This window comes from Mytilus californianus, unplaced genomic scaffold (genome assembly GCF_021869535.1).
Source record: "Mytilus californianus isolate M0D057914Y unplaced genomic scaffold, xbMytCali1.0.p SCAF_3, whole genome shotgun sequence".
NCBI lineage: Eukaryota > Metazoa > Mollusca > Bivalvia > Mytilida > Mytilidae > Mytilus > Mytilus californianus.
In genome coordinates, this window is record NW_026262679.1 from 37444054 (window position 1) to 37455792 (window position 11739).

Here is an 11739-nt window from a genome sequence, read left to right on the forward strand (position 1 = left end):
ATAAAAAGATCTCTTTTTACTAGTTCAAAGCTGGATTCATAAAATATTTCAGTATTTTAGATGGTAGACTATTGATGTCTTATTTGCTTTATTGTGTTCTTGGGTTACAGTCTCATTGAAAAAAAAAACTCTATATCTTCTGTTATTCAATTAAAGTGATTGATCCATTTAAACATCATAAACTTGTGATGATCGACCAAGATTTGAAAAAGCCTTACACATTTTAAATATAGAATATAATGGTAGAACAAATTAATTCAATTTTTATTTAGTAAAAAAATATATTGTATACAACTACATGTACCCATTTTTAATACACAATTTATCGGCAACAAGTTTTTTTAATGCATAAAAATATAACAAACTGCAATTTCAGAATATATAACAAAGTGAATGAGCAACTTCTCTTATACTGTCTCCGAATATCTACTGATTCTAACTAAGTCAAAATCATTAAAATACATGTGATGTTAATGCAACTGTAAAATTTAATTATAAACAAATTTTGTAACAACTGTATATTTTATACATTAAAAGTTTATTAGAAGGGAAAAAATATCACAATTAAAGCACCATTATATATTTCTCCTTTAGATAACAACATTTTACATTATGTTTTTACATAAAATATGTTGATGACACACAAAATGTCCTTATAAAAAATATATGGTTAAAAAAATGTGTTATAGCACCTATGACTGAGTAAATCAGTCTTCATTTTATGTCTGGCAATTTGAATTTCTGTCTTAAATAATACCTTTATTTATTTAGCAATAGTAGAACAAAATGGCTAAACTATACAATTTGTGACTAGACTATTTTATAAAGATAAATTCTTTTATAGGCAAAAAAACATTTAAAAGTATCACTGTAAATAAATGCATTTAAAAAACACAAGTAAATAAATATATTTATTTCTTACACTACAACCTGTTAAGTAAAAAAAAAAAGTTTTTGGTCTGAAATATTGCTGAAACCAAAATCACAAACCTGGATGTGAGGCATGGTTAAAGGCACTGGTGTTTTTTGAATAAATTACCTTACTGAAAAGATCAAATTAGGGATTTAAAAAAGCAGCTGTGTATTATAATAATTATGTACATGTTCTCTTTACACATTCAAAGCAGAAGGTATAATAAGACCACCTTTTGGGCCCCTTGGATTTGAAAATTTGAAAGTATTCTAAAGCCATCAAATTAAATCCTTAAGATGTTTATAAGACATTTATCTGTCAGATATCAGTATTTATATTTTTGAATTTTGTTTTCATTTTATCTTCAGGGCATCAACTCCCTGCATTTAAATGCAAAATTGCAAGTAAAAAATCCAAAATATCCTCGAGATATTTTCATTAGTATTTAGTACTACAGCTTCCTCCACCTATAAAAACTGGCCCCATGAAATAGCCAACAGTGCTGAAAGTGGTGTTAAACACCCAACAATCAATCAATCATACAATCAATTTCCTGAAGTTGATGACATCACATACAAGTAACATATCTGCACTAAAATCACCTGATCTATCATCCTATTATTAACCAATGACATTACTGGGACTTGACTGTAAGTGTTGCTCTCCACCTATTGCAGTTCATTCAAAATTTTGACCCTTTGCAATTTGTTTTATGAACCCAAACTGTTAAACTGGACAGAAATGTTATCCAATTGCTGTAGAAAATCACAGTCAAGTTAACAAAGTGCAAGGCAATAAAATAAGCATTCTTACAATCCTATACAACTTTAATTCCGCTAAATTGCTATTATAAAACTAAAATGAAAATTTCTATACATTCATATTATTGTAGAGTCATCCATGGGAGATAATCTAAAATTATTGATCTTTTGAAATATTTATCTTATCTCCTTTTGAATCTTCAAGAGAACATACTTAAGTTTAAAGTATATTTTGCCAAGTATTTTAGATATTCATTTACAGAAAGCCAAGTAGCATGCACAGAAAAATACCAATTCAGAAGAAATAATTCAAGAACTTGTATTTGGACACTTTTTTTGGTAATTCAAAAATTACTACCTATCACCTTTTTCAAAAGACTACAATAACAATATATACCGGTATAGAAATTTTCAAATTCAATTTCATGACCCCTTGCAAGTGACCCACATAGGTTGTCAAGGTTGGTTAACACCCCTAAGTAGAATTTTCATAATAGCAATTTAGTGGAATTAAAGATGAAAAAAAAAGTTTTGGAATTGTAAAAATTTGTGACCAGTTGAACAGTTTAATTTGGTAAAACAAATTGAATATGGAATGAACTGCAATAGGTGTAGTGCAACACTTACTGTCAAGTCACAGTAATACACTTGAAAACAAATTACTAGTTTTGCAATTCCAGGGCAAAATAATGGTTCTTATCATACCTCCACCTTCACAATGATATTTCAAAATAACTTAGCATTAGCTCTGACACTGCATATCTTGTATGTACGTCTTCATTGTTGAAGGGATTAATTTCCAGTCCATACAGTTAAAGACTGAATTGGTTTACCGGCTTAATAATGAGTAATCTATTCAGTAAACAAAATTAAGTACCCTAAAATAAATGAACTAACTCAGCATTGGTTAATTGTGTTACTGATTGGACAATATTAAGTATCAAATACATACACATGTATATAATAACCAAACATTGGATAAATATACCAGTAATTCTGATTCTTCCACTGCATCAAGTGGGATAAAAACATTTATTATATAAATTTTACTGCACCAGATATGCATTTCACCAATTAATGTCTCTTCAGTGATGCCCCAGGCAAAAATATGCATATAAAAAATAACTTGTTGTAAAATATAGAAAAAAGATATGTCAAATTGCCATGTTACTAATAGTTATTTTTACTTGATTAACATGTATTTATTTATATAAAACAAACTTAAAATATATTCCAATGAGTAAATGTTATATTAGATTTCCATTATAGAAGCATTACCCCTTATGATTTCTATAACAGTTATTGTTGATAGCAAATAATATTTCTGTACAGTCAAGCTGTTTTATCTTTCTTTCCACCATATATGACCTTTACAACAGCTTTTCCAAGGTTTGTAGCTACTCCAACTATATTTGGTGCCTGCAATAACAAACAATTGTAGTGTAATGCTGTTTCCTTGATCTTTTTGGTAATGTTGTTGTGGTTGAAAGAAAGTATTTCAAAATCATGACTTTATCATAATATAAAAGGCCTATGGTATTTGTACACATATAAAATACTCTAATAAATTACATATAGTGTGTACAATGTACCGCATCATTATTTGAATTAGATATACCCCCAGTACAAGATTCATTATTATTCATGGGATACCAATTTTCGATGATTTCCTGGATTCAGGTGAACCACAAATTTGAATGTTTAAGGAATTACAAATTTTCTTTAGTCTTATATGCAGAATATGGCAAAACCATGATATCAAATATCCAAAAAAATGCAAGTTTTACTCAATCCACTAAAATTGGTATTCATGAAAACAAATGACTCCACAGTATTTGAAAATAGGGTTGTCACAACTGTTATATCATAAATACATTTAAACAACCTTTTGCTTTCTTTACACTTTAATTCAAATTATTACCTCTTACAAAGTATAATCTGTAAATAATGAATAGATGTCTTTGTCAAATATCTTGAATTTCTATGTACAAAAGTATAACAAAATACTTACATAGACAAAGAAATCTTTGAGTAAAATTCCATAAAACAACCAGGCAAAAGAACAACTGAGGTTTCCAACAATCATAGCTACAGACATTCCTTCTGCACTTTTATCTTTCATACATTCAATCTGTAAATATAAAAGTATGTTTACAGCATTTATTGTTGAGGGTCCAAAATCAAATTCATTAGTTTCTGTTTTTGCTAAAAATTCAAAAAGTTTATAGATTTCATGTTAACAAAGTTCATGCAGTTTCTAATGTTTCCAATATACAAAATGGTGCAAAAACTTATATAACTGAACACACAACAATTCATTAATTCACAATATCACATGATAAAGTTGTAAGTTGGAATTACCTGGCTGTTAGCTATAATACCTACTGTAAATTCACATATTTTTTATTTATTTTTGTGAATCTTCAACAACTGATTACAATACAAGATTAATAAATGTGGACTCTTGACTTCCTGTACATGTTGTAGTAGAATGTTAACCTGTGAGTTTTAATTTTTGTGATTTTCAACAAAGTCACTTTTTCCACTTACCAGTAAATAATAATTTAGCAATTACTTAATCCACAAAATTTGTTTTTGGATGAAAAATACACAGAAACATTCTATTCAATCGAATGAAAGTTTGAAACTACTGTCCTTTTTGTCAAGCCTGCATTGAAGGTTGTAGAAGTAAGATGTAGCAATTCTACATCACATTGGTGTTGTCAACATTTAGGTTCAGATGCTTTATTAAGACATCATTAATCTTGTCGAAATTCCTGGAATTTTAACTTGGACATAAGCTTTTTTGTAATCTTTTCTTTATGATAAATGGACTAATTTTTTTTTTGCAGTTAGCAGACATATTATAATAGTTCACACATGTCTTATAGATAGAAAAGCTAACAAATAAGTCATACCACTTCCAAAGCAGGAGATGCTAAGAGTACCAAACTGATGAAGAACATCATCAGTCCATACTGTTCTGTAACTTGTTCTTCATGTACCACAATACGAACACAATACCAGTGATTTACTAATAAAAATGTTGATCCAAATAACACCTGTAGCAATGGTTTACTCTGAAATATCAATTGGAAACAAGGTTAACTTTCAAAGTTGTGAATATTTCAATAACCTATATATAATAATCCATTCTGTATATCAAAATTTACATGAAGTTGGTTATAATGAAGTTCTTTTTCATCCCCAATCCAGGAAGTTTGCTTTATTCTCACTAGCAAAATGTGTCTAATCATGGAACTTAAGTTAATTCTGATATGTCTGACTGGAAAATATAATTTTATTCATGAACGAACACTGGATGACTCTGACAGGCAAAATATAATCTAAGGGGCCATTTAAATTACATCATTATATGAATATTTTTTCTGGAATACATTATTAGCAATTATGTTTAATAGTTGCATTACCCTTTTTAATTTTTTTTATGCCCCCGCCCTAGTGGAAGGGGCATTAAGTTTTACCCTTGTCCGTCTGTATGTCCGTATGTCCCAAAATAGCTTTCCGTTCTCTAACGTTAGTTTACCTCAACGAAATTTTATGAAACTTATACACAATGCTTATTACCACAAAAGTCAGATCAAGTACAAATTTGGGTAGTGTCACTTTTACTGTTCATGAGTTATGTTCCTTTATAACATTATATGCAAGCGGGGGCATCATCTGTGTCCCGTGGACACATTCCCCATTTATTTTTAAATATGAAATTAAAAAAAAAACATAAAAAATTACCAAAAAAGTTGGCATTCAAAGTTTTAATCTCTCAAATTTTTTGAAGATGAGTTTAGTTATTTCACTTCCAAAAAGGCAAACAGCATGCATCAATTTGTCAGATAAAGAACTGTGTGTAGTAGATTTTGTCTTCTGAAATGTTTAAAACTTAAGGCTTTCAACATACAGCCTTTATCTCAAAGTAAGAAGAAGTAGTAGTAAATTTTGTTTAGAGTCGGACAAGATATGTACAAATCAACATAGTAAACATGAGCTCTGCTCAGTACAGAGGTTGGAGCAAACTACAGTCAGGATATTAAAACAATACTTTACCACATTTTATATTACATAAAATTTCAAAACAACTACAGTAAGCTTAGTCTAAAGAGATGAAATAAGTTCCTAACCGTTTTAAGTATATAAACAAGCTCAGAAAATAATTCCTAAAGTATAGTATAAAATATATCATGAAGTTTAACTAACTTACCTTGGATTTAGTCATGGCAATGTATGAGACTACACCTACAGCACTCATGATCATGGCTAAAAGGTTGATGTATAGTAAGGTAGCATTAGATATCATTAAACCATAAATTGTTCCCACCACACCACTGTAATAAATCAATTAGTTGATGGTAATACATGAACTACACCTTGACTTGTTCCCACTACACTTCTATGGTTAAATATATATAATTATTGGCTGTATCAAAGAAAACAGTTGATGAAAGACCAAACTGTAATGGCCAGTTAACTGGACAACTAGTAAACCATAAATTGTTCCTAGCTGTTAAGTGTGTGGTAATGGTGGACACCAGTACACCATGGGTTTTTCTTGCTACACTACTATCTGTAATAAGTCATTCATACTGATGTAGTGTGTAGGCTTGTACATGTTGTATGCAAATATTGGCAAAACCGCAAAATTTTAGTTTTCTGTAATCTACAAAAATTGGTACCCATAAAAACAAATGAATCTACAGTAAGCTATCAGATTATTGAATAGTCTTGGTGTTCCTTCTCATGGTAGCTTACAAGTGGTAATGAGTTCCATCCCATACTGGGTCAAATAAAAGACTTTTGCTTAAAATTGCTGCTTCTCTGCCAAGTACAACAAAGCAGATTTAATATGCTTTTTTCTTATTAACTTGAAATCATCCTGAAAATTCAAGCAACATTTCCCACTAGATATATTATATACTTTTAGGAGCTTGAAATATTGAAATACAATTTTTATGGATATCTGTAGATGATTATTATTTTTTTCAAAGACAGATTTATTTCCCGTGTGATTTACAAGGATATATATGTTAACGTTTTCTTGGCTAAGTCAACATGTTAAAGGTCCTTGATATAAGTATGTATGTCCTTTGCTTATCATAGCAAATAACATGATTTTCATAACTTCTAGATTTTTTATTATATCTATTTTCTTTATCATTTGTTAATCCTTATTATTAAAATCATTCTTGATTTTTCCACATCAGAAAACATAAAACTTTATATTTCTACTTTATATTTCTAAAACTGTATCCAAAAACCTTTACCAGGAGTATACATTTAGTATGAATCACATTGACTTCCGAGAATTGCTATGTCCACTAACTGACATTTAGGTAGACTTTTTTTACATTGCACAAGGTCATGTTTTTCTCTGACTATTAATGACGTTTTAACACTAAATCTTTTTTGATATTTAGTCTTAGACACATGATTTTTTTTATTAGTTGCTATTGGCTTTGAACAAGCTTTCAGTAACTGCAAGTACTCTCAGATCTGTACTTGAGTTTTTTGTGTTTTTGTTAGGGTTTTTATGTGCTTTGTATTGATCTGATGAGTTTTCAACTGATTTTTACAGTTTTTTCTTATGTCATACTGTTACACCACTGTCCCAGGTTAGGGGGAGGGTTTGGCGCCAGCAAACATGCTTAACCCGCAACATCTGTATGTGCCTGTCTCAAGTCAGGAGCCTGTATTTCTATCAGTGGTTGTCGTTTGTTGCTGTATATCATATTTCTTTGTTTGTTTATTGCTTTGTACATAAATCAGGCCACTAGTTTTCTCATTTGACTTGTTTTACATTTGTCATTTCCGAACCTTTTATAGCTTACTATGGGGTATGGGTTTTGCTCATTTTTGAAGGACATAGGTGACGTAAAGGTGTAATACCACCATTGATTTTCCCCTATTAGTCTTTGTTAAATTTGCACTTTTCAAAAAATTGTGCAGAATTTATCTTTGTTTCAAATAAAGAAATACTTGGCATGTGTAAAGTTTTATCCTGTCCAGTACTATAGACAAAATTTCCCCCCCCCCCTTTTTTTTGCTTTTGTGCAATACACTATGCTGTTGCAAATTTCCCCTCCCCCCTCCCAAAAAAAAAATTTACCCCCCCCCCTTTTTTTTGCAAAAAAAAAATATTTGAAGAAATTTTCTTTTTAATTTCTGAAATCTGAAATGAAAAAAAAAATTGCCCCCAACAATTTCTTTTTTAAATAGATAATTCAAAAGCAGTGTAAGGGAGGTAATCCAACATTGTACAATTTTGTTTTTGGATTACCTCCCTTACACTGCTTTTAAATTGTCCATTAACCAGGAAACCCTTGTTTTTTCCCCTTTTTTGCCCCTTATTCCTTAACGGTTTGAGCCATAACCCCCAAAGCCAATCCTAACCATCCCTTTGTGGTATGGAAACTTGTGGTATAATTTCAGAGAGATCCATATACTTAAACACAAGTTATTGTCTGGAAGTTACAAAAATGCTTATTTTTGGCCCCTTATTCCTTAACTGTTGGTAACATAACCCCCAAAATCAATCCCAACCTTCCTTTTGTGGTATTGTACCTTATGGTAAAATTTCATAAGAGATCCATTCACTTAAACTAAAGTTATTGTGCGAAAACCAATGTGTCTTCGGACGCCAACGTCATACCAATATACGGTCGTATAAAAAATAAGGGTGCTTTGAAACACCCAAGATATATGTTTATGACTCAGAATTTTTTTACTGCAATGAAATGTAGGATTAATTTCCTACAACTGTCAAATTCAAGGGAATATTTTTTTTCGACCCTTTTTCGTATGCAACCGGATGTGACGTACTATGATTTGGTGGTATTACACCTTAAGCAAGAGCAACACGAACTCCTTGTATACAAAACTGAACTTATATTTCAAGTTTATATAACAACTGCAAAATAAGGGTTTGCTCATTTTTGAAGGTCGTACTGTTTCCTGTATTTTTCCACATCTTGTCCTCTGGTGGATAGTTGTCTCATTTGCAATCAAACCACCTCTCCTTATTTTTATATTTATACTTACTTCATCATTCCAAGAAAAAAAAAAATAAAAGGAACATTTTTAGTGATACCAGTCTTTATCATATGGATACATGGTGGTCTGAAATTTAAAAAAAAATGAGGAATTCATATTCAGTTGTATACATTAATGAATAATCATATTTTGAAGAGAGATTTTTGGTAGTCTCTGATAAATTTATTACAGTATTTTTAGACTCTGAGTATAGGTTAAAGTTTCACATTTTGAACATAAAATGTGCAGGTTAACCATAGGTGTAAGAGATTTATCATTGTCCTCTCCAGAAACTCATTTCCAGAATCATTAAGTTTTACTCTCAAATTATAATTTGAAGCAAGTTTAATTTCCCTTGTCGGAATAAAAACTTCTTTGCAGCTATGAAGCTGAACGAAAAGTCATATTAAGTGGGTTTTAATCCCTGTTAATTCAAAAATAATATTTGGGTTATATAAATATAACAAAAGTGCACATGCTGAAATGTCTCGCCTGTTTTACTTATCATTGAATTTATATTGAAAGTCTGTAATATGAAGGTTTTACTACAAGTATCACATAAACTTAACATTGACCAATGAACCATGAAAATGAGGTCAAGGTCATATGAACCCTGCTAGACAAATATGTACACCTCACAATTATTCCATGCACTAAATATAATTGACCTATATTGCTTATATCTGTGAAATAACCATACTACAAAAACTAAAAATTGTCCAGTGAACCATGAAAATGAGGTTAAGGTCAGATGAAACCTGCCAGACAGACATGTACACCTGACAATCGTTCCATACACCAAATATAGTGGCACTGTTGCTTACAGTACCTGATAAATTATTAAGACCAAATCACAAAAAATAAACATTCGTTCAATGAACCATGAAATTGAGATCAAGGTCAGATGAAATCTGTCAGTCAGACATGTACCCCTTACAATCATTCCAAACACCAAATATAGTTGACCTATTGCTTATTGTATCTGAGAAATAGACCAAACCACAAAAACTACACATTGTTCAATAAACCATGAAATTGAGGTCAAGTTCAGATGAAACCTGTCAATTACATGTACCCCTTACACAGGCACTTGTCTCAGAAAAAAAATTTCCTATATACCTTAATGTGTTATATTAAGGTATATAGGAATTTCTTTTTCTGAGACAAGTGCCTGTGACCCCTTACAATCATTCCATACACCAAATATAGTTGACCTATTGCTTACAGTATCTGAGATACAGACTTGACCACGTAACTTGATCACTGATCCATGGAATAAGGTTGAGGTCAGGTGAACCTGACGGACATGTAGACGTTGCAAGAAACCCATATACCAAATATAGTTATCCTGAGGATTATAATTACTCATAATAAGTGAGTATTTCACTTAACAAAAAATTGTAATTTTTTTTCAAGCAGTCACTGAACCATGAAAATGCGGTCAAGGACAATGTACATATATGACAGACTGAAACTTCGTAACATATAAGGTATCTGCAAACAACTGTATGAAGCATCCAGGTCTTCTACCTTCTGAAATATAAAGCTTTATAAACAAATAGTTTACGCCTTCGCCGCCGCCACCGCCAGATTTTAATATCTATGTCTTGCATACTGCGACTTTTGTTGCAGGCAAAGAAAAATATTATTTCTTTAACTTTAAACGATCTAGTAATTAACATGATTATAAACATGATAAACATGATAAAGCTGGGAATGTTTGTAAATTAAAGTAACACATTGTTTTATTATAATTGAAGTATCATTACTCAAAATGACAATTAAAACAAATATATACAAATATATAAAAACTTGAGGGAACAAACATTTAACTTCAAGGGGGGATATGGTTTTTTATATATATTCATGGTTTAAATTTTTTTCATCAGATGGACACATCTATTCTTTTACTGATTTTATGAACGTAATCCACTCTAATCTTAATTGAATAGAAATGGCAGTTTTCATTTGGAAAATCAGTAGTTCTCATTCATATTTTAAATGAATGTCCAATTTTCTACCAGAAAAATAAATCATTTATTTTTTCAAATGTTTTAGACTTTTTCAACTCGCAACTTGACTTTTGTAACTTTCAACTTGCTTTCTTAACTCTCAACTCAACTTTTGTAACTTGCAACTCAACTTTTTTAACTCACAACTCGCCTTTTATAACTCACAGCATGACTTTCGTAACTCACAACTCTACTTTAATAAATTGAAACTCGACTTTTATAAATTGAATAGCATCTCCACTTTTATAAATCTCGATCAACTCGACTTTTATAAATCCCAACTCAACTTTTGTAACTCACAACTCAACTTTTATAACTCGACTTTTATAAATAGCAACTCCACTTTTATATAAATCTCAACTCGACTTTTGTAACTCACAACTCAACTTTTGTAACTCACAACTCAACTTTTATAACTCGACTTTTATAAATAGCTGAACTCCACTTTTATAAATCTGAGAACTCGACTTTTGTAACTCACAACTCTACTTTAATAAATTGAAACTTGACTTTTATAAATAGTAACTCCACTTTTATAAATGTCTACTCAACTTTTATAAATCACAACTCAACTTTTATATCTCACAACTCGACTTTCTTAATTTGCAACTCTGTACTCAACATAACTTGAACTGATAAGGTAAATCTCTGCAGTATTAAGTGGCTGTAGTCAAACAGGTATATTATAGAGCATGTAGTTAATGGCTATATATTTTCAAGGATATTTTGGTACTTAGACTGCATCTCACAAGATCCAGACATAAATGTAACCAACTGTCATTGATATTTACATATATTACTTCTGTTCCAATAATTGTCTTGAACTTACATGCCACTAGCTAACGCAATTACTGTTAGACCTTGTGTTAGTTTCTCAACAATTACAAACGTGTCCATTATGATTACTGATCTACACCAGCTGGTTATTAACTTTATTACATAGTTAACTTATACCTTTACTTATCAGGATTACCTTAAATGTGCCAATAACTTGAATAAGAATCTTAAA

The 11739-nt window shown here is 30.5% G+C and overlaps 1 protein-coding gene across 1 annotated transcript; it reads right to left on the minus strand.

The window, feature by feature from the left end:
- Positions 1 to 252: 252 nt before the first annotated feature.
- On the minus strand, positions 253 to 11693 carry LOC127734489 (sugar transporter SWEET1-like). The gene is made up of 6 exons (XM_052244392.1): positions 11560 to 11693; positions 8728 to 8805; positions 5894 to 6017; positions 4593 to 4754; positions 3686 to 3805; positions 253 to 3093 (listed from the first exon to the last, which is right to left on the minus strand). The coding sequence occupies exons 1-6, from the start codon at positions 11625 to 11627 to the stop codon at positions 3007 to 3009; spliced, it is 639 nt and encodes a 212-aa protein (XP_052100352.1). The 5' UTR covers positions 11628 to 11693; the 3' UTR covers positions 253 to 3006.
- Positions 11694 to 11739: the final 46 nt, after the last annotated feature.

Coding starts and splice junctions, on each gene's coding strand:
- LOC127734489 (XM_052244392.1), bottom strand. CDS start 11,627: ATGGACACGTTTGTAATTGTTGAGAAACTAACACAAGGTCTAACAGTA. Junction 8,806..11,559: donor ATTGCGTTAGCTAGTGGCAT/GTAAGTTCAAGA, acceptor TTTAAATTTCAG/ACCACCATGTATCCATATGA. Junction 3,094..3,685: donor TCAAAGATTTCTTTGTCTAT/GTAAGTATTTTG, acceptor TTGTTATTGCAG/GCACCAAATATAGTTGGAGT.